Here is a 25,724-nt window from a genome sequence, read left to right on the forward strand (position 1 = left end):
CCCCTCGTTGCAGCCCGTCTGGCCCAGCAAACCTGCCGTGCTGGGCAGGAGCTGGAGCCGGGACCGGGCTCCCGCCTGGGCTACAGCAGTGCCGGTTCCGCCCCACCCGGTGCCGCTCCCCGCTCCCCTCCCGCTGCTGCTGGCGGGGGGCAGCAAGCGTGCGCTCCTCTGCACGAGCCACCAAGGGCACCTACCTTGGGTGCGGAGCAGGCTGCTCCCACCTCTGGCGCAGGCAACCGGGCTCCTGGGAGTCGCTCCTGGGAGAGCAGGGGATGCCGAGTGCCCGCAGCCCGGAGCTGGCCGCACGACGGCCTTGCTGCACCTCCTGCCGCCGCGGTGCTGCCCGGATGGCTTCCAGCCAGGCTCTGGCCGCTTCGGCACAGCCTCAGGTGCCGGGCAGCAATTCCCACAGCGAGCACGCCCCGAGCCGGCTCCAGGCCTTGGCAGTTTCGCAGCTCGTTCTCATGGCACGTCTGCACCCGGGGGAGGGAGGGGGGATGGGGGCTGTGTGTTGTTACGCTAATGAAGCGTCGCTTTCTGCTGGGTCCCTTGCTGCCTTTGCTGGGGACATTCGCACATCCTTGCGGTCGCACATCCCCACGTTGCTGTCCTGGCGCTCCTTTAACTCCTCTCACCCGTGAGCAGGTCCCAGAAGAGGCAATCTCCGGCTGCCCTGCTCTCGAGGGCAGCATCTCCCTGCAGCTGGCTCACTTCCTCGCTGAGCGCTGCCCATGGCACTCATGGCACGTTTCTCCTCACTGAGCAAGTGACTTCTATTTCGAACAACTGCCTATCCTGCTTTCTCAATTCGGTCTTCTCTGCACGGCATGAGCATGGTTAAGCTCTCTGCTGTACCAGGGCCGGCTACACTAAAAACCCTGGAGACCCACACATGCACTGTGGGGCAGAGAAAGAGCCCTGGTACGGACCAGGTATGTTACAGGTACAGGGACCCGTCTGTCTTAAGGAGACATCCTATGTGGAGGTGAAGGAGCGAGGGTGCTCTCCTTGAGGGTGGATCCACAGCTATAGGTTGGGTGCTGGTGATCGGTGTGGGAGCACAACCCTCGGGAGCAGGGTCCCACTTGGGGTAGTGTGGGAATCAAATGTTGTTTCTGCATTAGAATTGGATTTTTTTTTTTTTAATTTTTATTTTTTATTTCATGATCTCCGCTGTCATCTTTCTTTTTGGGTGTCGTTCTACCTTATTTGGGGAAGGTTTCTGAGAGTTTCCATCATTATCCTCTAGAAGAACCTTCCCCAGAAATGCACGCTCTGTATATAGGTGTGTATATTTATATTTTGTCACACACATTACAAGAAGATCCTGCACGAGATTGATTAAACCAGAGAACAAGTGATGGCATGCCCGAGGAAGCGCCTGAAGAGACATCAGAAGGCCTGGCATCCCCTCCCCCCCCCCCCCAATTCTAAATCCAATTCTAATGCAGAAACAACATTTGATTCCCACACTACCCCAAGTGGGACCCTGCTCCCGAGGGTTGTGCTCCCACACCGATTACCAGCACCCAACCTATAGCTGTGGATCCACCCTCAAGGAGAGCACCCTCGCTCCTTCACCTCCACATAGGATGTCTCCTTAAGACAGACGGGTCCCTGTACCTGTAACATACCTGGTCCGTACCAGGGCTCTTTCTCTGCCCCACAGTGCATGTGTGGGTCTCCAGGGTTTTTAGTGTAGCCGGCCCTGGTACAGCAGAGAGCTTAACCATGCTCATGCCGTGCAGAGAAGACCGAATTGAGAAAGCAGGATAGGCAGTTGTTCGAAATAGAAGTCACTTGCTCAGTGAGGAGAAACGTGCCATGAGTGCCATGGGCAGCGCTCAGCGAGGAAGTGAGCCAGCTGCAGGGAGATGCTGCCCTCGAGAGCAGGGCAGCCGGAGATTGCCTCTTCTGGGACCTGCTCACGGGTGAGAGGAGTTAAAGGAGCGCCAGGACAGCAACGTGGGGATGTGCGACCGCAAGGATGTGCGAATGTCCCCAGCAAAGGCAGCAAGGGACCCAGCAGAAAGCGACGCTTCATTAGCGTAACGACACACAGCCCCCATCCCCCCTCCCTCCCCCGGGTGCAGACGTGCCATGAGAACGAGCTGCGAAACTGCCAAGGCCTGGAGCCGGCTCGGGGCGTGCTCGCTGTGGGAATTGCTGCCCGGCACCTGAGGCTGTGCCGAAGCGGCCAGAGCCTGGCTGGAAGCCATCCGGGCAGCACCGCGGCGGCAGGAGGTGCAGCAAGGCCGTCGTGCGGCCAGCTCCGGGCTGCGGGCACTCGGCATCCCCTGCTCTCCCAGGAGCGACTCCCAGGAGCCCGGTTGCCTGCGCCAGAGGTGGGAGCAGCCTGCTCCGCACCCAAGGTAGGTGCCCTTGGTGGCTCGTGCAGAGGAGCGCACGCTTGCTGCCCCCCGCCAGCAGCAGCGGGAGGGGAGCGGGGAGCGGCACCGGGTGGGGCGGAACCGGCACTGCTGTAGCCCAGGCGGGAGCCCGGTCCCGGCTCCAGCTCCTGCCCAGCACGGCAGGTTTGCTGGGCCAGACGGGCTGCAACGAGGGGAGCAGCGGTTGCCAGGCGTGTTGCAGCCCGGCTTGGGCTCCGAGGGGCACAGGAAGGGGTTGGAGCTGGGACAGCGAGGGAGTGAGCAGAGGAGCTGAGCGTGCTCTGCTGCCCGGTTGGCTCTCTGTAACACAGCCCAGCCGGGAGTGCGTTTCTCCCTCTGGGCCACGGCAGACACGAGATGACCTCGCTCCGCAGCTCCGCACGCATGGACTGATGGGAGCTTTCAACTCCCGATGCCTCCTTTTGAGTGTCTGAATGTGAAGCCTCCAAGGCGGGAATTTCCGCTCCACTCCCCCTCCCCGGCAGCCCGCAGTTTCCCCTCGGGGACCCAGCAGGCACCATCTGCCTCTAGCGGCCCTTTCAGCGCTACCTTTTGTGCGCTTAGCGCTGTGCTGATGGCTCCGCTGGGGTTGTGCAACCCCCTCCCAAGGCTTCTGTTCGGGCTGTCCCGGCAGCCGCAGATGCCTTTAGCGCTCAGCTGCGGGCCCTGAGCACGTCCAGCATCTGCACCAGCTCCGGCACTGGGCTGTGTAATAGACGCTGAAAAGCTGACAGCCTGTGGGCTGACTGGAGCACGCGTGGAGAACGCGCCCGAGCAGCAGGTCAGTAAAGTGCAGCCCGGGCTGCCTCGTGCAGAGGGCACCCGGTGCTGAGTACGGGCCCTGGAAGTGAGCGCAGGGCGCGTGCTGAGCTGGATGGGAAGCAGCGCCGCCTGTTGGCGTAGGAGGGAAATGCAGCCGCCGAGGCATTCTTGGTGCAATGGGGGACCTGGGCTTGTTTAGGTTGGAGAAGAGAAGGCTCCGGGTAGACCTCATTGTGGCCTTCCGGGACTTGAAGGAAACGTATAACCTGGTGGGGAATGGCTGTTTTCTCGGGTTGATATTGATGGGACAAGGGGAATGGTTTTAAATTGAGACAAGGGAGATTTATTTTAAGTATTAGGAGGAGGTTTTTCACTCAGAGGGCCGTGAGGCATATTAACATGTAGCCCGTAGAGGACGTGGATGCCCCAGTCCTATGGGGTATTTGAGGAGAGGCTGGATGTGGTTCAAGGCAGTCTGGCCTGGTGCATGGTGTCTCTGCACATAGCAGAGGGGTTGAAACTCGATGGTCATTGTGGTTCTTCTCAACCTAGGCCATTTCATGACTTTGTGATTACCTTGAGATCTTCCCTGTAACACATGACCTTAGAGAAGCTCACGAATTTCCAAACTAACCCTGTGTCTCTTTCAGAAGATCTGTGTCAGCAAGGTGTCTTGACGTCAAGCTGAGAGGGATCTCTGTACAGGTGTGACCTTGAGAGACATCCCTGACTGTGGGCAGTCCTGTCGTGCAGCCCGTTGCTGTGCAGGAGGGCTCAAGGGGCGCTTGGGCTGCTCCCTGTTTTGGGGTAAGATGACTGACTCATTGCTATGCATTGTCTTTAGGCATACAGTCCATGTACCCTCAGCTGTTGAACTAGGTATCAGTTCTTTCTGCCCCCCAGTTTGAGTCAGCTGTGTGATTTGTAATCAGCTGTAGCTAGAGTGCTGCCCGTGCTGTTGCTGCTTGTGTTCCTGTGCAAGGCCTGCTGTGCCATCCCCCAGGCAGTGCCCTGCAGCTGGGCTGTGGAGGGCTGGGCTGGGACAGGGACTGCTGCGTTCCCTCACAGCTCCCCTGCCATTTCTCTTGTCCCTGCAGGCTCCAGTTCGACTTCTGCCTTCCGGCCGTGATCATCTCACCTGCAGGAGAGCAGCAGATGGCCACAGCACATCCGTGTCAGGTAGGGGCTGGGGGCAGCAGGCAGGAGAGGCGGAGGGGCGAGGGATGCGAATGCCGGGGGAGAGGGAGGTGCCCTCATGCAGCACGTGTGTGCTGGGGCCAGAGAAGCGGCTGGGACGGGAGTTTGTGTCCTGTGCGAGCTGCTTCCCTGGGCCTTGGCTGTTCCCAGCAAGGAGCCTCTTTGCTTGCAGGAGCCCGTGAGCTTTGCGCAGGTGGCCGTGTATTTCAGCAGGGAGGAGTGGGCGCTGCTGGACCCTGCGCAGCGAGCGCTCTACCGGGACGTGATGCTGGAGACGTACCAGTGCGTGGCCTCGCTGGGTGAGGGCTTTGCTGCCTTTCCTCCTCGTTAGGGCACCTTTGGCCTTGCAGAATGAGCCTCTGCAGGCAGGGCCTAGAATAATCGCCGTGCAGTTACATATTGATAACTATGACAGCAACAAAGGAAATACTGAGAAGCATGAGTTTCAGGAGGGGTTAGTATGCACAGCAGACTTAGAAAAGCACCTGTGTCTGTGCTGGTGAGCTGGCATTAGCCAAGAGCGGGAGAACCAGCTCCCTGCAAACAGCCCTTGTGTTGCTGCATTGCATGGTGCCACCAGGGCCAGCAGCCAGACCACTTCCAGGTTGTTACTTCGGCATTTATTGCCTCTCTATTCCATTCCCATGAATATTTTTGAAGCCTTGGGCATTGAGCAGTTTGGAAAATATTCTAATGGGTATGTGATTTCTAAATGAAACATTCTAATGGGTATGTGATTGCCCACTGTTATTCTGGCCCTAATCTTGTTTTCACCACGGTGATGGACGTACTACAAAGTTGCTGAACAAGCGGCTGTGCCAGATTCAGGGAAACACTCTTATCTCCCCTGTTTCTCTCATTGAAGCTCCATTTCAAGCCCCCAAACCTGTGCTGATTTCCCTGCTTGAAGGAGAGGAAGACCCCTGGAACCCAGATGTGCATAGTTCTGAGGCCATGCCAGGAAACCTCAGCCCAGGTGAGGTGGTGGAGGGAAGGAAGAGGTTGGGGCTGGAAGAGTCATCTCTGTGTTTTATTTTGGGCACTGTGTGCTACTTCTGGATTTCCTCTTTCATCCAGTAGGAACTGGGATTACAGATATACTGGAGGACCTGCAGGAAAGTGGTGTGGCCGAAAGGCAGTGGGGTAGTATCTGTGCGAAAGAAATCAGAAGGGATGTCCAAGGAGGCCTGGAGCTGTTGCCTATCGTAGGCGTGGCGACCTGGTTCGGGAACGGCACGGCGACCAATCCCAGGTCGCTCGGTCCATCGGCTCGCTGACACCAATGTGGTGGACGGCAAATGGCGTTTATTGGCGGGAGAAACAGCCTTATATAACCTGGGCACTGAACGCTATTGGCTATCGGGAGGGGGACCCTGTCTTCCCGTACAACGCGATATCTTCCGGGCGCCAGACCCTCACTACAACATATCCCCCCTCCCTATGCACAATTAAATTAGGTAAAATATAACAATATATAACAATCTTCAATAGAAAACTCAAATAGAACAATCTTCAATAGAAAACTCGAATAGAAAACATAAGGTGCTCTGAACAAGAACATTCTTATAACAGTTGTTGGTGCTCTACCAACATGATGTTAATCGGAAGAAAAAAGCGAATGGGCTGTGGCCTCAGGTGCACTCCCCATGGATGTGCCAGGTAAGCTGGATGTCCTCGAAGAGCCTCACCAGGTAGGCCTCGCTCGCCTACAGCTGGGCTCTGGAAGCGCAGGTCGGTCTTGAAGTCCTGCGTGATCTCGCACACCAGGCACTGGAAGGGCAGCTTGCAGATCAGCAGCTCCGTGGACTTCTGGTAGCGGCGGATCTTGTGCAGCACCACTGTGCCGGGCTGGTCACGCCGCCTGTGGCCAGCACGCTCTTGTGGGCCACCTTGGTGGCAACCGGGCCTTTCACTTCCGCAGGCAGGGTCGAGGAGTCGACTGCTGCCTGGAGGCAATTTACAAATTGTGTAAAGCTCTCGCTTCCATTTTGTCTTATGGTGGACCATGGCAATGGCTTAACAATAACTTTAGAGGCTGTGCAAATAGCATCCCTGGCTGCACAAGTAATTGTCATAACTTCATGGGCCTGGAGGCCCAGGGCCTGTGCTTGGGGGGTAATCATTGTTGGGTCTGTACCCATCAGCCGCTGCAGGCTGGAACCATGTAGCGGGTGATCCGCCCCAGTTACTTGAGCTAGTTGTCTTGCACAGTTATCTTCCCATTCTTGTTTAAAAACAATCATCCCTGCTCCGTCAAATGGGAGCATATTGTCTCCCCCAAAAACACCATCTATAAGGGTGGAGACCATAGCTGAGTTAAGCCCTTTATCTGCAATTGCCTTAACAATTGCTTGTATATCCCTAGGGTTTATCGGCGAGTGGACCCTCTGTCCCCCATCCATCACCCGGACTGGGAATGCTAGTTTGGCCGATGGGGCCCAGTCAGCACATGCAATCTTTATTTTCCTCCAGTCTGTAAGAGGGATTTCTCCCCCTCGCGGTTTCTCTTTAATTTGGATGGGAATATTTCGGCTCTTAACTCTGTTCGTATTCGTTCCCTCCTCCTCCGAGTTTAAGTCAACTGCGAACCACTCGTCGCAGCTAGTGTCTGACCCGGAGTCAGAGCCCGACTGATCGGCCACTTCCGGTTTCTCGTACCTTTTTGTTAGGCTCCGGCCCCGCCCGCCTCCCTTGCGGGCAGGCCGTTCCCTCCCTCTTGGTTCGTCCCGCCCTCCGCCCGGCGGGATGTTCGCCCCACAGCGGCTTTTCTTCGGACGGCCGCTCTGATTGGCTTTCCACCCTTCACTCACGCTCCCCTCACCTTCCCGGTTGCTCCCACCGCCTTTATCTAACACCTCCTCGACGTTCCCGCCAAGGGCGCCTTCCCCCCGCCCTCCCTCTCCTGGCTCGGCGCCATCTTGGGGCGCATAGGGGGGCGGTCGAGCCCAAATTTCCTCGGGCTCCGATTTCTCCGCGGCAGCCCTGGCCTCCTCGATTAACCCACCCCAGAAGGATTTAGCACGTTTCTGTCCCTCCGTGGGCGGGTCGGGGTTCGATTGAGAGGACACGTCATCGTCAGAGGGGTGCAAACTCCGCGTGGCCGCCCCGACTCCCAGTCCCGGGGCGGCCGACAAACGGCTCTCTGCCGCCCTCCAGCTCTCCCGCTCCCGCATGGCCCTGCGCAGGGCCCGCGCGACTCTCCCCCACGACTCTAGGCTTCTCCCACAGCCCGAGGACATCGTCTCCTCAGTTAACGCTTTAGTGCATTTATCCCACACTTCGGGGTGGAGAATATCCACCGGCTGGTCAATGACCCCAATTCGCAAAAGCCTCGCAATAGCGAGAATAAAATCTTTGGGCTTACAATCGATACCCCACTGCTTATCTAACTGCGATACGACCTTCACAAGGACTTCCATCCTCCTTGTTGGTCCGGGAGCGTCCTCCCCGCCGGGCTGGTCCTGCCGCTCCGGCCGCCGTTCACCCGTCCAGGCGACAATCCCGGGTTTCGGCACCACTTGTTGCCTATCGTAGGCGTGGCGACCTGGTTCGGGAACGGCACGGCGACCAATCCCAGGTCGCTCGGTCCATCGGCTCGCTGACACCAATGTGGTGGACGGCAAATGGCGTTTATTGGCGGGAGAAACAGCCTTATATAACCTGGGCACTGAACGCTATTGGCTATCGGGAGGGGGACCCTGTCTTCCCGTACAACGCGATATCTTCCGGGCGCCAGACCCTCACTACAACAGGAGCAAGGTCAGGGTGAGCACGTCAAGAAGCCACAGGGAAAGCGTCTGCAAAAGACAGGAAGCAGCCCACTGGGCTCCAGTGTATGTCAAAAGCAGCCTGTAGACTGCAGGAGCAAGAATGTGTGCCAGAAGAAAAAGCAGAATCCATGCACCGAGTGTGGAAATAGCTTTGAAAAAGATTCCAGCATTGTTAACCACCAGTGCATACACTCAACAAAGAGTCCATACAAGTGCTCTGATTGTGGGAAGAGCTTTAAAAGGAGATCCCAACTCACCTACCACCAACGCAGCCACACAGGAGAGAGACCCTTTAAGTGTCCTGAGTGTGGAAAGAGCTTCAAAATGAGTTCTGATTTGAAGAAGCATCAGCGCATCCACACAGGTGAGAGACCTTACAAGTGTTCCAAGTGTGGGAAGAGCTTCAAAAGAAGTTCTGAGTTGAAGCGCCACCAGCGCATCCACACAGGGGAGAGACCCTATAGGTGTCCTGAGTGTGAGAAGAGTTTTATAACCAGTTCTGAATTGAAGGAGCACCAGTGCATACAGAAAGAGAAGACGTCCTACAAGTGCCCCGAGTGTGGGAAGAACATAAAAAACCGTTCCTACCTCATCTACCACCAGCGCTTCCACACGGGAGAGAGACCCTACAAGTGCTCTGTGTGTGGGAAGAGCTTCAGAAGCAGTTCTCAAGTGAAGCAACACGAGCGTTTCCACACAGGGGAGAGACCCTACAAGTGCTCTGAGTGTGGGAAGACCGTAAGAAGCCGTTCCCACCTCATCTACCACCAGCGCTTCCACACAGGGGAGAGACCTTACAAGTGCTCTGAGTGTGGGAAGAGCTTCAAAAGCAGCTCTGAATTGAAGCGCCACCAGCGCATCCACACAGAGGAGACGCCCTATAAGTGTCCTGAGTGTGCAAAAAGCTTCAAAACCCGTTCTGAATTGAAGCTGCACCAGCGCATCCACACAGGAGAAAGACCCTATAAGTGTCCAGAGTGTGGGAAGAGCTTCAGAAGGAGTTGTGAATTGAAGAACCACCAGCCCTGACGTGCTTCTTCAATGAGGGGAGCGACGTGCTTTTTTGCAAAAGCTGGGGGACATTATGGTCCCATCGATTTTCATAGAAGTGGGGAAGGATTAATATGATTTTGCTTCGGGTGGTGGGTCTGGTGCCAGAGAGCTAATAGCTACTTGGGGTTTGCTGAAGCAGGTATTAAAGAAAGTGAAAGAGAATCATCAGGCATATGTGGTGGCGTCACAGGCAGTGCAGGGTGGTTTGACTGAGGAGACCACGACGCAGCCATCCTCAGAGTCTGCAGCAGTCATGGGGAAGGAAAGAATAGAGTCCTCTTGCCCCCCACCAGCGTTCGTCACACATGACCCAGGGGTTGCAGGGGTAGCTTTTCTGATCGGAGTGACAGAACAAGGGCATGTAGTCACAGGGTACCCGATGGTGGAACAGAGGATGGACTGAGCTCCATCCTTTGTTTCTCCTCCCCTGGATTACGAAAGGATGGAGGAGGACGTGGTGCCTTCGGCTGCGTCAGCACCTCCTCTTCCCATGGACTCTTGGGATCAATCCATGCACGTCGATTCAATGCCTGTGTTACAGCCCACCAGCAATAAGATCTAAGCAGAATAAGGCTTCTGTGGCTCCAGAGTCCCCACCTCCCCTGCTTTCCAGGCTAGAGTGCTTGCTCAGGAAAATGGAACGGGTAATTTTGTTGGGGGAGAAAATTGATGAGCTTGGGAGAGAAGGCACTTGGCAAATAGTGGCCAAAGAATGTGCTTTTGAAGACTGTAAGTTGGTGCCTGCCCAGCACCCAATGGGTTCCACTACTTACCTGGTGTTTCAGGGGGCCCATGGGGCAATGGAATGGCATCCTCTTGACGCAAAAATGATCTTAGCCCTCTGGAAGGAGATTAGAGAGGGTGGATTTTCGGGTGGTGGTGCACAATTGATGTTAGAATGTTTTTTCAACCAGGGCTTACTGCCTTTTCACTATAAGCAGTTAGCAAAAGGCATTTTTACCTCAAATCAGTATGTTCTGTGGCAGTCATTGTTCACTGCCGAGTGTGAGAAGTTAGTGCTGGCATCACACCAACTCGGTCACCCATTGGCAGGGGTGACTTTGGAACAGCTAACAGGTATGGGTCCATTCCTATATCCACAGGTGCAGGTGGGGCTGCCTCTAGGGGTTCTTGTAGTGGCTGCAACTGCTTCCAAGACAGCATTCCAGGCAATTACTAAGTATCTGACAAGTTTGCCTGCCTTTGCGCTGGTGAAGCAGAAACCTGGTCAACCGTTTGGTGAATTTGCCGATGCGGTGGCTGTGGCGATTAGTCAGAGTGTGCTTCTGCCCGAAGCGCACGACCCAGTTATGAAGGATATGCTTAGGACAAACTGCCGACCAGAATTTAAGCCTGTTTTTGTTTGTTTGCCTCTGAGTTGCACCTTACATGACATGTTAATGTCCGCGTTGGACTTTGAGCGGCATCAGACCAGTGTGCCGCCAGTTGCCACGATGGCTGAGATGGGGAGGCAGTTGCAGCAGGCAGTGACAAGAGGTGCTAGGTGCTTTGGCTGCGGGGGGAGGGGGTGGTTGGTCAGATCTAGAGGGACTGCAAAGCTAGCAAACCAAATAAGGATAGTCTGCGGTGGCCGGCATCTAGCAAAAAATTGTCCTAATAAGGGCAGTCGATCAGGCTCGGCGAATCAGCAGCAACAGGGAAACAGCAAAGGCAGGATGTTGGAGGGGGGAGTCCTGCCAGCTCCCCAGCCCCAGCAGTTGCAGCATGGGCAGGACCCTGGCTGGGGCCTGACCAGGAGGGTGACTAAGGACGGCAACGCCCACTCGCATAACGGAACAAGGGTGGGATTGCAGGTGGGCTGTGATAAAGGAACTTCGGGGAGTGCTCTCATTTATGGAGCTGGGGCACTTGATAGAGGCTTAGATATTCCACCTCAAATGGTAAAATTGACGCCATCTGCTCTGGATGTGGCGGTATTGGCGCAGCTGTTGGGCCTGCCAATCGAGATACCTTCAGGGGTCCCACTTGTTGGACTCATGCTGTCAGTAGAAGGAGATCAGCGACCTCTTGTCTGCACTTGGTTGGAGCCAGTCAGTGGTCCTCATGCAAACTCCTGTTGAATATGCTAGTAGACACAGGAGCAGACGTTATGGTGATTGCCAGCAAGGATTGGCCACCAGACTGACCTACTTGATCTACCCTGGTGGGTTTGGTGGGAGTTGGTGGTGTTGCCACAGCAGTACGAAGCATTCCTCCAATTGCTGTAGGGCTGGAAGGGGAATGGCATAGGAGTCTGATTCGCCCTTACGTCATGGCACTTCAGTTTAGCTTGCTTGGCAGAGATGGGTTAGTAGGACTCTGTACACTGCTGTCCATAGGAGACAAGGATTTTTAGGGGCGGCCACTGGTGAGAATGCAGTGAAGTTCATGTGGCAGGAAGCCTTAGAAATGTCTCAAGTGTGAGAAGGGCTTTGTGCAGAATGCAGAGCTCCTCATTCACAGGAAATGGCATTCATGGCAGAAAGTGCTACAAATGTCCCATGTGTGGGAAGAGCTTCATCCAGAGCTCGATCCTCATTAAACATTGTCCAGTACATGTGATAAAGAGGACCTGCAAGTGTCTCTGGTGCATGAAGCTTCTCTCCAGGCTGGCACCTCCTTTCTAATGGGAAAATCCACAGCAGAGAGACCTTGAGGATGTTGGTGAGCCCAAGGATGAGGGAGACCCAGATGCTTCTCCCCAAACTGGAGGAGCTTGCAAAGGAGATGGCACCACTGGCACCCTCTGCAGAAGGAACTTAAGCCAGGAGCTTCAGATGGCCTTTCCTTGCTACCCAGAGCAGTTCTCTCACCATGCCTGGTTTCTTCTTCTGCTCTTCCTGACAGCAGCTTTTTGATGCCGTTTCCTAAGGAAAAGTGGCAGTGTAGGGATGTTCTGTGTGTCTGTGCATGTGTTGCTCTCAGTGATTTGTGAGTGCTCTGATGAATCTGGGAGAAGGGTCAGGAGAGCAGTAATGTGGCTCTTGGAGGTTTTCTGCGAATCATCTGTAGAGGAAAGGGAAGGGGATGAATAAAGTAGCTGAGTTGTGCTGAAACTTTCTTCACTGTAGTCTTGTTTTTTGTTCTTAAAATAAATGTCAGCATGTGCAATGAGGAGAGGGAAAGGTGCAAGCAGGATTTGGCTTTGGTGCCTCCTCCAGCCCACTGCTTCCTTCTTGGGAAGGCATTTCTTTCACACAACCCTATCATCCTGCCTAACTGTGCTGCACATTGGTTCTACTGCTCTTCTCAAATGCTTCAATCAGCTGGTCAGAGCAGCTGTATGACACCAAGCCTTGGCTGTCTCCAATAAAACTACAAAACGCTTGTTCTTCCAAAATGCACCATCCCAAGTTTCAGGAGGTGGTAGGAGCAGAAAGCAGTGCAAACCCACAGGGTGCACAAGCTGCTCATCCGCACAGCACAAAGATATCGGAGTTCTCTCCAGTGCATGTTTGCCTTGCAAGTGATCCCTTTTGAGCGTGAAGGTTTTTCCTTTGACCTTGGGAAGGTGTATCTGAGATCTCCTGCAGCAGGGCCTTCACATTTGCTGGGCTCAGCTAAAGCTGCTGTGCTTGGAATGCAGATTGCAGGAAGCGGAGGTTGTTTTTGGTGAGCTAGTGAAGCTGTTTTTCTATTTTTATTTCTTAAAAGAATCAATATAATGGTAGGTTTCCCCCCAGTGTTTTGTCACACGTCGTGTTTAGTTGGATTAGGAGTTAGAAAACTCAGTTTTTTTTGTCTGCCTCTGAACTTCCCATCTTTCCCTCTGAGAAAATTCCTTCTGTTGTGCACGAGATCCTGCAGAGTTGTGACTGCACTGCCCCGTCTGGAGGAACAGGAGCATTTCAGATGCTACGCTGGTTCTTACTCCCTGTGGTGGTGGAATGGTGGGCATGGAGGATGGGGACTTCCATTCTCAGGGTGGATGTTCACTTGGGAGGCTTTGTCTTGGTGAATTCTACCAGTAGTTACATCAGCTCTGCAGAAGGCTGTGCCCTCTGTGTCACAGGTCACCTCTGCACTCATGAAATCAACACAGCCACAGACAGAGCTTCCAAGGGAACAACCAGCCCCCCAGGTGCCCATGTGCAAGGCTGTTATGTGTTATTGGTTTTTCGTGTTGGCATCCAAATTTCCCTGGGTGCTTCAGCATCATCAGCATGAGTGAGACATAGTGGGAATGGTCTTGTGATGGGTGTGCTGTGTGTGATGGATGGCTCTGGGCTCTCCAGGGCAGAGAAGCAGGGCAGGTGAGATGGGATGGGGTTGCTGTAAGTACTGGTGGGCTGGATAGAATGGAGCTTACAATTGGTAATGACATGGTTGAAAGCCTCTGGGTATGGATTGAGGGACAAGGAACTAAAGTGGACGTCACTGTGGGTGTTTACTATATGCCACTCAGCCTGGATGATGATACCAGTTAATTATTCTTAATTCTTTATAGGAGTATCTCAAGATCAGCCTCTCTTGTCCTAATGGGTCAACAGCATCCCAGATATTGAGGGGGAGAGTAGCACACAGCCAGTGAGCTCTGTGGTTTTCATGGCCAACTGATCATATAGGACTGTTGAAGTCATCTGGGAGGTACTCACACATCCACACAGGAGCAGTAGTATTCTCTGGCTTCCTTAGGGGACTGAGTATCAGTCAGGGGGCAAAATGCAGTGTGAGGATGATCATTTTGCTTCTCATATCTTCCTACTGATGATGTTATCTACAGTAACAATGGCTCACATTCTAAGAGTGAGGAAATGCAAAACTGAGCCAAATGAGAAGGAATTGAATGACTCTTTGATGTCCCTTACTACTCTCCATCAAATGTGGCAGTAGCAAGAGCAAAAGGTTGACTGTTACGAACTCATCTTAGTGCTTCTGCAACTGAGAGAATGCCTAACAACATTACAGTCATACCAGGTGTGATTGTCAGACTACCATCTATTCATGCCGTGCTCATGATCTTTAACTAAAGTTTGTAGCCACTTAACTGTAGTAGTGGGGCTGAACAGAAAAATCAGGGCATCATGATGATTTGCGGAATCAAACTCTCTAACCCACATAAGGTTATAAGAGCAGGTACGTCTTTATTTCAGCGCTGCGCAACACGCCGGGTGCAAGGGGGATCGCTCCTCCTAACTTGCACACCAGAGAATAGAATCCCAATACATTTATAAGGCAATCCATACGTATTCAGAAGTGTTACTCAAGACCCATTAACATATTCATTACTTTTCTGGGAATTCATTTACATACTGTCCCCCTCCCCAGTGCATGCACAGTAGCTTCTATTGGATGAAGGCTCGACGTCTTCCTCCCCCTCTGGTGGTCGTTCCGGGATGAAGTCAGACGTCTTCTTCACCATGTCCTTCCGACCTTTGTCCCAGTTTTGAGCTCTTCTCCTGCCCTGCACACCTCAGCAATTTCTAATTCTGCTTATCTTTCCTCTCCCTTGCTTTCTTAGGGGCCCTTTCCTGCTGACTGGAGAAGGCTCCCTTTTGAGAATGTGTCTGGGCTAGCAGAAGGTTAAGCAATAAGTGCCCCTTGAGCTAGCAAGAGGTTAAATTAAGCGATGCTATTTGTGAATTTCTTTTGAGTTAGTAAAACCAGGCGATGTTACGGACCCCTTACATCTTGTGTTCTTCAGCTTATTATCTCATCCTGCTTGTTACATTCTTGGCTTCCTTTACAGCCGGCCCATGTTTACCCTTCATCCCCTAACTCAGTGAACGGGGTAAACTGTTCAGAATCCACCACCAAGGTGATTCTCTGTTTTCTAACAGCATCACATGGGATTGCAAATGGAAATGCTGTCATCAGAATCTCTAATGATGTTACTGCTGTTGTTGCACAGTCTGGGTTCTTTAGCTTGGTGTGCTAAGATCTGATTTGCTCAGAGTGACACAAGATACTTGTTTCATTTCCGCACAGAGATGAGTGCTGAGTGGTTCATGCACAAGGCTAAGGTGCCTTCTCTGTGCTACAGGATTTCTTTTGTGGACCAGGAATGCAGGATCACCTCACCTCCTGTACAGGGTTATCCTTATATAAGTCCGTGACAGGGGGGCACAGGCCCCGGGAAGAACAGAGGAGAAAAAAAAAGATACCAACGGTTTGCCGCTAGCCGGCTGGCCCCGGGCCACATGTGCTCCGGGAGAGGGGGAAGGGCAGAGAGCTAGCAGATAGTTTGAACCGAGAGAAAACACAATGGCAGCAATCTGAGGAGGAAGGGTAATCTACTGAATCTAACTCAATCAAACAAAACGAGAGAGACGAGAGTACCAAAACACGAGAGTCAAACCACGATAGTGCGAGGGAAAGCACGTGCTTTCTCCGCGGCGAGCTGAGACGGCTGAGCCGGGCCAGACAGGGAGAGGCAGCCGCTCCGGATCCTGTCCGCAGCTCCACCACACTGCCTCTGCCAGCTCCTCCGGGGATGCTGCCCCCTCCCCTCCCATCAGGATGCTCAAAGAGTCCACAGCAGTAAACGGAACCAGAACATTAACTCGTTAACTCCCACTGGTCCACATGATGTTCTGATGTGGAATACCGACAACAAAAAATCACGAAACCACATCTATACTCTGCTTTGCATGGCCACTCAACACAACAACTGCAGCTGAAGGAGAGCAATATGCATAATTCTCATGCAAAGAAGGAGGAAGAGGGTTTAGTTTGGCCGCAGAGCTCTTCCTCTACTCAAGGGATTTGTAAGGTTCATCACCACACAAAGCCACAGGTGGTGACCAGGCTAGGGCTCTGGCTGAAGCTCTTCCCATATCTGGGGCTCCGCAGGCTCTGTACCTTGTACGGCTGTGCTGGTAGGCAATGAGGCTGGAACTGCTTTTGAAGGTTCCCTGTATCTTGGGATGGTTCTACAGCCTCTGTGTGCTGCGGATGTGCTTGTGGGTGTTGAGATTAGATCTGCATTTAAAGCTCTTCTCACACTCAGGACACTTATAGGGTCTCTGTCCTGTGTGGATGCACTGGTGGCGCTTCAATTCAGAACTGCTTTTGAAGCTCTTCCCACACTGATGGCACCAAAATAGTCACTCTCCTGTGTGGTTGCGTTGGCAGTAGGTGAGGTGGGAACTTGTTTTGAAACTGTTCCCACACTCAGAGCACTTGTAGGGTCTCTCTCCTGTGTGGTTGCATTGGTGACAGTTGAGGTCGGAACTGCTTTTGAAACTCTTCCCACACTCAGAGCACTTAAAGTGTTTCTCTCCTGTATGGATGCGCTGATGACCAGTGAGGTCGGATCTCTGTTTGATGCACTTCCCACAGTCCGAGCACTGAAAAGGTCTGTCTCCTGTATCGACAGGCTGGTGGCGGTTAGATGGGATCTCCTTTTGAAGCTCTTCACACAATCAGAGCACTTGTACATGCTCTTTCTTGAGTTTATGCACTGGTGGTTAATGACGCTGGAATCTATTTTATAACTTTTCCCACACTCTGTACATGGCTTCTGCTTTTTCTTCTGGCACACATCCTTGCTCCTGGGTTCTTTAGGCTGCTTTTGGCCTATGTTGAAGTCCAGTGGGCTCACTGACATCTGTCCAAGATGCTTTCCCAGTGGTTTCCTGATGTGCTCACCTTGACCTTGCGCCAGGTCTTGTAGGACATCCCTTCTGATTTCTTCCATGGAGATGCCACTCAACTGCTTTTCAGCCACACCACTTTCCTGCAGGTCCTCCATTATATCTGTGTCTTGGTTTTATGTTTTTTGGTTTACAGTATTCTGCATCATAACATCATGTAGTGCACTGGGAGTTAAAGTGTTAATGCTCCAATTCCAGCTACCTGTCCCCTGTACATTACGGACGATCTGACCCTTCCAGGTGGGGCGGTCTCTTACTGCCTGGCAGTGGGTTCTGGAGGGTGCTTTCCTAGCCGTTCCAAGTTTTTCAGGTTTGACACGGTCTCAGGAACTCTCTCTCTCCTTTCTGCTTTGATTTATTAGTCTCAATTTCAATTAGATTGTATTATATTGTGTTATCTTGCATTCCGATATCATAGTTAGTAAAATAAGTCTTCCTCTATAGATTGTTGCTGCTGGTTTTTTTTTCCCTCCCTTCCTTCCTTCCTTCCCATTTTGTGGGGCCGGGGGGGTGGGGGGGCAGGGACCTACAGCCCCCTGTCACCAGCATAGATTGCTCTAATTAACTCCGTGACAATCTGTAATCCCAGTTCCTGCTGGATGAAAGAGGAAATCCAGAAATAGCACAGAGTGCCCAAAATTAAACCAAGACAGAGATGGCTCTTCCAGCCCCAACTTCTTCCTGCCCTCTACCACCTCACCTGGGTTGAGGTCTCCTGGCATGGCCTCAGGGCTACACACATCTGGGATCCAAGGGTCTTCCCCTCCTTCAAGCAAGGAGATCATCATGGGTTTGGGGGCTGGAAGTGGAGCTTCAGTGAGAGAAAGAGGGGAGATGAGAGTATTTTCATCATTCTGACACAGCTGTTTCTCCAACTACTCCAATCTGTGTCCTTCCCATGGTGAAACGACAATTAGCCTCTGAATGACACTGTGCAAACACATCCCCATTTGAATGTTTCCATCATTTTTTTCCCAACTGCTCTGTGTTTGAGGCTTCAAAAATGTACATGGGAATGGAACAGAAAGCCAATAAATGCTAAAGGAGTAACTTGGGAGTGATCTGTATGCTGCAGCTGGCAGCATCATGCAGTGCAACAGCACAAAAGCTGTTTGCAGGGAGATGGCCTTCCTCCTCCTGGCTGATGCCAGCTTGCCAGCAATGATTCTGGGGCTTTTATCAGAGTGCTGAGCACTCTAAGCCACTCTCAGTCTCATGATTCTCTGTGTTCCTTTTCTTACCGTCACTGAGGTGTTGGTGTACAAGTAAGTCTATGGCGATCACCACGGGTCTGGGGGCTGCAAGTGGAGCTTCAATGAGAGAAACAGGGGAGATGAGAACATTTCCATCCTTCTGGCACAGTGCCTGTTCAACAGCTCCACTCTGTGTCCCACACCAGGGAAGAACCACACTTTGGGCCTGAATGATACTGGCCCACAGCTTCCTTTCAAGCAAAGAATGCTTTCACAACTCTGAAAATTATGAATGAACACCTTGTTTATTTTCTGACAATATATCAATGACTAAGGCATCAAAATGTCTATGGCAACTGAATGCAAAAGCCTACATGTAAAGGAGTAACCAGGGAGTCGTGTGTGAGCTGGAGCTGGTAGCACCGTGCAGCGCACCGACAGAAGGGCTGGTTTTCTCCCTCCTGGATGATGCCCGCGTGCCAGCACCGACCCTGAGGCGTTTATGAGTCTGCTGTGCATACTAACCCCTCCTGAAACTCACGCTTCTCAGTATTTCCTTTGTTGCTGTCGTAGTTATCAATATGTAACTGCACGGCGATTATTCTAGGCCCTGCCTGCAGAGGCTCATTCTGCAAGGCCAAAGGTGCCCTAACGAGGAGGAAAGGCAGCAAAGCCCTCACCCAGCGAGGCCACGCACTGGTACGTCTCCAGCATCACGTCCCGGTAGAGCGCTCGCTGCGCAGGGTCCAGCAGCGCCCACTCCTCCCTGCTGAAATACACGGCCACCTGCGCAAAGCTCACGGGCTCCTGCAAGCAAAGAGGCTCCTTGCTGGGAACAGCCAAGGCCCAGGGAAGCAGCTCGCACAGGACACAAACTCCCGTCCCAGCCGCTTCTCTGGCCCCAGCACACACGTGCTGCATGAGGGCACCTCCCTCTCCCCCGGCATTTGCATCCCTCGCCCCTCCACCTCTCCTGCCTGCTGCCCCCAGCCCCTACCTGACATGGATGTGCTGTGGCCATCTGCTGCTCTCCTGCAGGTGAGATGATCACGGCCGGAAGGCAGAAGTCGAACTGGAGCCTGCAGGGACAAGAGAAATGGCAGGGGAGCTGTGAGGGAACGCAGCAGTCCCTGTCCCAGCCCAGCCCTCCACAGCCCAGCTGCAGGGCACTGCCTGGGGGATGGCACAGCAGGCCTTGCACAGGAAGACAATCAGCATCAGCACTGGTAGCACTCTGGCTAAATCTGATTAACCATCACAAAGCTGTCTAAAACTCGGGGGCTGAAAGAACTGATAGCTGACATTTCAGTACAACAGCTGAGGGCCTACTGAGCCTGGGACTTAAGACAATGCATGGCAAGGAGTCAGTCATCTTACCCCAAAACAGAGAGCAGCCCAAGCGCCCTTGAGCCTTCCTGCACAGGAGCAGGCTGCATGGCAGGATCTCTCCTCAAGCAGTGATGTCTCTTGAGGTCACACCTGCACAGAGATCCCTGGCACCTTGATGTCAAGACTCCTACTCAATATAGATCTTCCGTAATAGACTCATGATTACTTTGGAGTTTTGTGAGCTTGTCTAAGATGATGTGTAAGAGTGAAGATCTGTAGGTTATTACAGAATCGTAAGATTGGCCTGAGTTGAAAAGGAACTCAAAGATCATCTAGTTCCAACCCCCTGCTGTGTGCACAGTCACCATTCACCAGACCAGTCTGCCCTGAGTCACATTTAGCCTGGCCTCAAATGCATCCAGGGATGGGGCATCCATGACCTCTCTGGGCAAGAGGTGGTGGGCGTCACCACCCTCTGAGTGAAAAACTTCCTCCTGTTTCAATTTAAAACCATTCCCTCTTGACCCATCACTATCCACCCTCGTAAACAGCCGTTCCCCCTACACTTTATACGTTTCCTTCAAGTACTGGAAGGCCACAATGAGGTCTACCCGGAGCCTTCACTTCTCCAAGCTGAACGAGCCCAGGTCCCCCCATTGCACCAAGAATGCCTCGGCAGCTGCATTTACCTCCTACGCCACCAGGCGGCTCTGCTTCCCATCCAGCTCAGCACGCACCCTGCGCTCACTTCCAGGGCCCGTACTCAGCACCGGGTGCCCTCTGCACGAGGCAGCCTGGGCTGCGCTTTACTGACCTGCTGCTCGGGCGCGTTCTCCACGTGTGCTCCAGTCAGCCCACAGGCTGTCAGCTTTTCAGCGTCTATTACACAGCCCAGTGCCAGAGCTGGTGCAGATGCTGGACGTGCTCAGGGCCGCAGCTGTGCGCTAAAGGCATCTGTGGCTGCCGGGACAGCCTGAACAAAAGCCTCAGGAGGGGGTTGCACAACCCCAGCTGAGCCATCAGCCCAGCGCTAATGAGGTGTAAGGGGTCCATAACACTGCTTGGCTTTGCTAACTCAAAAGGAATTTGCTTAGTTTAACTTTTGCTAACTCAGAAGGAATTGCTTGGTTTAACTTTTCTTTGCCCAAGCACATTCTCAAAAGGAGGTCTTCTCAAGTCAGCAGAAAGGGGCCAATGAGAAAACAATGGAAAGGGATGACAAACAAGACAAGAAGTTGCTGAGGCACGCAGGGTGGGAGAAGAGCTCAGAACTAGGACAAAGGTCGGAAGGACATGGCGAGGAAGATGTCTGAATTCATCCAGAGATGACCACCAGGTGAAGAGGAAGACATCGAGCCTTCATCCAATGGAAGCTACTGCGCATGCACAAGGGGGAGGAACTGTATGTAAATGAATTCCCGGAAAAGTAATGAATATTTCAATAGGTCTTGGGAAATATTGTTGAATATGTATGGGCTTGGCTTATAAATGTATTGGGATCCTATTCTCTGGTGTGCAAGCTAGGAGTGATCCCCCTTGCACCCAGTGTGTGGCGCAGCACTGAAATAAAGATGTATCTGCTCTTATAACCTTACGTGGGTTAGAGAGTTTGAGAGTTTGATTCCGCAAAGCAGCAGTTCAGAATCCTCTCTTGCCAACTTCACGTGCTGGATTTTGAGCTTATGAAGTGTGCTCCATCTTCCTAAGGTGTTCCCTTCTGCTTTAAAGGAGAAGGGCTGCAAGGTGGTATTTCTCTTGTGGCTTGCAGCTGCACCCCTTGGCACAGACCTCGAATGCTGTTTCCATGTGGCAGACTATTTTGCAGACTGTGGGTGTCCCAAATTCAGACTTCTATTCCTCTAGTCTGAGAAACATTTTATTTGGAGGAGGAAAGAAGAACATTTGAGTGTTAACACAGCGAGGTGAATGAGGACCCCAGTGAAAGGTAGAAAAGGGGCCCCATAAGAAAAAGTAAAAGGCAGAAAGAAGGTTTCACAGTAACTGAAAATAGGGGGGGATAGAGGAGGATAGTTAGAGATAATTTATAGAAGCAGGAATGTAGAGCTCGTTAGAGAAGGGGGGACAGCAGACACTGGATCTGAGATAGTGAGGGGGATGGAGGCCATGCTGATAAGGTTTGAGAACAACCCAGAGACATCTGGCAGGAAGGTGATTAGATGTCCACAGAGCAAGACGAAACTAGTTTGGGGGATGCCCCTCCTTCTCTGTCGGGAGTTTATGGCGAGGAAGGTCAGAAGCCTTCCCGAAAAAGACAACAAATTCTTCAACCCACGACCCACTATGCACGCGTAACAGGGGAGGGCCTGCATGCTTTTGGGGTATAATGAATATGCATCTGAATTCCGGGAAACTACTGATTATGTATTAGTTCGTCCTATATGTACAGCACAATTTTTCCAGATGGTGTGCAAGCTTGGAGGAATTATCCCCCTTGCACCAGGGCTATTGCACAACTGCCAATAAAACATACCTTCTCTATATCCTTACAGGCCATAGGGTTTGATTTTCCGCACATCAGTTTGGCAACCCAGATGGGACCCGCTGTTTGGCTGCAGGACCGGCTGAGAAAGGGGATGCCTTTGGTGCATCCCGAGATTTCTCGGAAGGACTCCCTTTCATCATCCAATCACTGTGGGAGGAGACAAGGACCATCAGCGGACTAGGTATGTGATTGGGAAAGGGGACCTTTAAGTCATACACGAGGAAGAGAGCTTTTTGCTCCCCCTTAGGCTGGGTTGGTTGGTGACAGGATATAGTGGGTATTCTGTCAAAAGGTTGCCTGGGCTCTCCTTGCTGTGATAGCAGGAGATTTGGGTTTGCATGCTCTTTTACCTTCTATTGTTATATTCGGTACCGTGTATTTGAACTATTGTACTATTGTACTAGTACCACCAAATATCTTCTAAGGAATTTTGAACTTGGTTAAGACAGGTCTTGTATGTCCTGAGTGAATCTGGTGTGAGTGAGACATAGCAAAGCTACAGGGCGAGAGTGGAGTCCTGACCCGCGCTTCCGTTCTCTCGTGAGGGAAACAGCCGGGGATGGATGAAGTGAAAGTTTGTCTTTATCTTTTTATCTGTTGATGATTGTCTTGTTAACTGTTGTTATTATCTTAGTAGTTGTAAAATACCTAAGTGGATTGGGAAAGGGAAAACCTTGCCAGAAGGGGGGTTTGGTTTGCCGATATTGTAGAAACAGCCGTGGTTTAAGTGTGATTAGAGTAAGATGGGGGGAGCGCAGGGAAAAGAAATACTGAGGAAATCTCCTTTGGGATGTACATTAGCACATTGGAAAGATATAGCTGGGGAACTAGGAGGAACTCTGAATAAGAGTAATGGATCTAAAGGATGCATTTTTCTGTCTACCTTTGAGGCCTTAAAGTCAATTGCTATTTGCATTTGAATGGGAAAATCCCAAATCAGGAAGGAGAACACAACTTACATGGACAGTGCTTCCCCAAGGGTTCAAGAACAGCCCAACAATCTTTGGGAATCAGCTAGCCACAGATTTGGAACAGTAGGAGTGACCCACAGAAAAAGGAGTTCTATTGCAATATGTAGATGGTCTTTTAATAGCTACAAAAACAAAAGAAACATGCATAACTTGGACAGTAAGCTTGCTTAATTTGGGGGGACTTAATGGATATCGAGTTTTCCCACAGAAAGCCCAGGTGGCCAAACAACGAGTAGTCTATTTAGGCTATGAAATCACCGCCAGACAAAGGATACTTGGGACAGCAAGAAAAGAAGTTATCTGTCAGACTCCTGAGCCATGAATAGCTGCAGAATTATGCACATTCCTGGGAATGACAGGCTGGTGTCGGCTTTGGATTCATAACTATGGACTACCAGTAAAACCGCTCTTCACACTCTTAAAAACTAACCCCAACATCCTCACATGGGATGGGGAAACCAGCAGAGCCTTTAAACAGCTAAAACATGAACTTATGCAGGCTCCCACTTTGGGGTTGCCAGATACAATGAAACCTTTCTGCTTATTTTCATATGAGAAACGGAATAGCTTTAGGCCCAAAACCTGGGGCCCTATCGTAGGGCAGTAGCATATTTCTCCAAACAGTTGGACAAAGTAAGCAAAGGATGGCCTCCCTGCCTGAGAGCAGTGGCTGCGCTATATTAAATATCCAGGAAGCGCGTAAATTTACTCTGGGCCAGAAAATTACGGTATTCATATCACATACGGTTTCAGTGGTGCTGGAGGTGAAAGGGGAACACTAGCTTTCACCACAAAGGTTCCTTAAATATCAAGTTATTCTGGTGGAACAAGACGATGTAGAGATAGTAGTAACCAATATTATCAACCTAGCATCATTCCTCAGTGGGACCTCAGGAGAACCTGTGACACATGACTGTCTAGAAACCATCGAAGCAGTGTATTCCAGCCGACCGGACCTGAAGGAAGAACCTCTAGAGGATGCCGAGGACTCATGGTACACTGACGGTAGTAGCTTTGTGCATCAAGGAGTGCGTAAAGCTGGGTATGCTGTGACAACTGATAGCAAAGTAGTAGAATTCAAGGCCCTAGCTCCAAACACCTCGGCACAAAAGGCAGAAACCATAGCTCTAACTCGAGCATTAGAGCTAGCAGAAGGGAAAAAGATCAATATATGGACTGACTCAAAATATGCTTTTGGCGTGGTCCACGCCCATGGAGCGATATGGAGAGAAAGAGGACTATTATCAACCTAAGGAAAAGGCATCAAACACGCCAATGAAATTCTCAAACTTCTAGAAACAGTACAGCTACCTAAAAAGGTGGCCATTATGCACTGCAGAGTGTATCAAAAAGGGAAAACATCAGATGAGATAAGTAATGCTTTCACAGACCAGGAGGCTAAAAAGGCAGCAGAGGAAGTTCCAATAGAGTTGCATCCTCTAGTTCCAGGCAGTAAAATCCAAATTGATAGTGAACCCAGGTATTCAAAGGAAGATAAAGTTCTTATAAAGGATCTGGAAGGACAAGTAAGAGAGGGAGGATGGGTCACTACTCCCACCAGGTAAAATAGTTATCCCCACAGCCTTATTATGGGCGGTAGTGAGGGCTGAACATAGAAAAACACACTGGGGAACTGAGGCACTGTATAAGTATTTGGCCCAGCAGATAGTAGCCCGAAATTTATACTCCACTGTTAAACAAGTACTCAACAATGTGAAATTTGTCTGCAGAACAATCCCAAATTTAGACATAAAATATAAAATCTTGTTAGGGCAGATAGGGAAAGGAAACTATTCAGGACAACAATGGGAAATTGATTTCTCAGAACTGCCAAGAAAAGGGGGGTACAGGTACATGCTGGTATTAACTGATATCTTTTCAGGATGGCCAGAGAACCAATAAGGCGTGGGAAGTAACAAAAGCACTGTTATATGAAATAATTCCGACGTTCAGGGTTCCTGCAATGATCTCATCAGATTGAGGACCTCATTTTATCGATAAGGTGGTTCAGCAAACTAGCACATTATTGGGAACTGATTGGCAATTACATACACCATATAAGCCACAGTCAAGTGGCCAGGTGGAGAAAATGAATCATCTGATCAAATTACAAATAGTAAAATTGGGCCAAGAAGCTGGAATTTCATGGCCACAGGCACTGCCTCTAGCACTTTTAAGAATTCAAACTAAACCCCGAACCAAGAAGGGATTAAGCCCAAATGAAATTCTTTATGGGCGACCTTATGCTGTACAAAAAGGGATATCCACACAGGTGGGGGACGAGGTGTTAAGTGAATATATAATTAGCCTGGCAAAACAGTTAAAGAAAGTCGAGAAAACTATTTGACACCAAGACACGAGGCCTTGATGGTCCTGTACATGATATATTACCGGGCAACTATGTCTATGTTAAATCCCTCTCAGATTCACCTTTGAGACCAAAGTGGGAAGGACCCTACCAAGTACTTCTGGCAACCCACACTGCTGTGAAACTAGAGGGACTGACATGGTGGATACATCATACCCGCCTGAAGAAAGCACCTAGGCCGCAGACGAAAAAAGGACGACTGAAGATCAGGAATCAAAGCATGAATAAGCATTTGATTATATTCAGTATATTAGTGGTAGTGGTCACAGCGTAGCAGGAGAATAGTTACTTGAGAATGACTGAGAAAATTGGTCAAGCTCTCAATCGATCGTGTTGGATATGTACAGCCCACCCTAGAGGGGAGGGAAGAATACCAGTTTATGGGATAGTTGCCTTAAACTGGACAATTCCAAATTGGGTGGAACATGGGAAATGCAAATTTGGGGTAGAAGATAAGTTGTATAAGGGTCCTAAGTTTGACTTATTAGTTGTTAACTCTACTAGATCTATCTTTAGAGATAGGAAACATGATAGTAAAGGTGGGGTGGGGGTAGGATGGTGAAATTTGACAGGCATAGGGTGTAGTTGGGAAT

The 25,724-nt window shown here is 51.2% G+C and overlaps 2 protein-coding genes across 2 annotated transcripts; one reads left to right on the top strand and one right to left on the bottom strand.

Moving 5' to 3' along the window:
- Window positions 1-2,570: 2,570 nt before the first annotated feature.
- On the top strand, window positions 2,571-9,270 carry LOC116240899 (uncharacterized). The gene is made up of 7 exons (XM_090129809.1): window positions 2,571-3,171; window positions 3,803-3,959; window positions 4,250-4,331; window positions 4,522-4,648; window positions 5,215-5,325; window positions 5,427-5,554; window positions 8,105-9,270. Exons 3-7 carry the CDS (start codon window positions 4,308-4,310, stop codon window positions 9,146-9,148), a joined length of 1,434 nt encoding a protein of 477 aa, XP_089985935.1. The 5' UTR covers window positions 2,571-3,171; window positions 3,803-3,959; window positions 4,250-4,307; the 3' UTR covers window positions 9,149-9,270.
- Window positions 9,271-14,147: 4,877 nt separating this feature from the next.
- LOC149913435 (zinc finger protein 621-like) lies at window positions 14,148-18,905 on the bottom strand. Its single transcript, XM_090129808.1, has 4 exons — window positions 18,641-18,905; window positions 18,009-18,077; window positions 17,468-17,578; window positions 14,148-17,359 (listed from the first exon to the last, which is right to left on the bottom strand). The coding sequence occupies exons 1-4, from the start codon at window positions 18,879-18,881 to the stop codon at window positions 17,325-17,327; spliced, it is 456 nt and encodes a 151-aa protein (XP_089985934.1). The 5' UTR covers window positions 18,882-18,905; the 3' UTR covers window positions 14,148-17,324.
- Window positions 18,906-25,724: the final 6,819 nt, after the last annotated feature.

This window comes from Phasianus colchicus, chromosome 37 (genome assembly GCF_987193195.1).
Source record: "Phasianus colchicus chromosome 37, bPhaCol1.hap1.1, whole genome shotgun sequence".
In the NCBI taxonomy this organism is placed as follows: Eukaryota; Metazoa; Chordata; class Aves; order Galliformes; family Phasianidae; genus Phasianus; species Phasianus colchicus.

Bases quoted from the DNA above. Each gene is read 5' to 3' on its own strand.
- LOC116240899 (XM_090129809.1), top strand. From the start codon at position 4,308: ATGGCCACAGCACATCCGTGTCAG. The intron at 4,332-4,521 runs GTAGGGGCTGGG...CTTTGCTTGCAG, and splicing joins CCACAGCACATCCGTGTCAG to GAGCCCGTGAGCTTTGCGCA. The intron at 5,555-8,104 runs GTAGGCGTGGCG...CTACAACAGGAG, and splicing joins GCCTGGAGCTGTTGCCTATC to CAAGGTCAGGGTGAGCACGT.
- LOC149913435 (XM_090129808.1), bottom strand. From the start codon at position 18,881: ATGCAGCACGTGTGTGCTGGGGCCAGAGAAGCGGCTGGGACGGGAGTT. The intron at 17,579-18,008 runs GTAAGAAAAGGA...CTCTCACTGAAG, and splicing joins ACACCAACACCTCAGTGACG to CTCCACTTCCAGCCCCCAAA. The intron at 17,360-17,467 runs GTGAGGTGGTAG...TTCATCCAGCAG, and splicing joins GCCAGGAGACCTCAACCCAG to GAACTGGGATTACAGATTGT.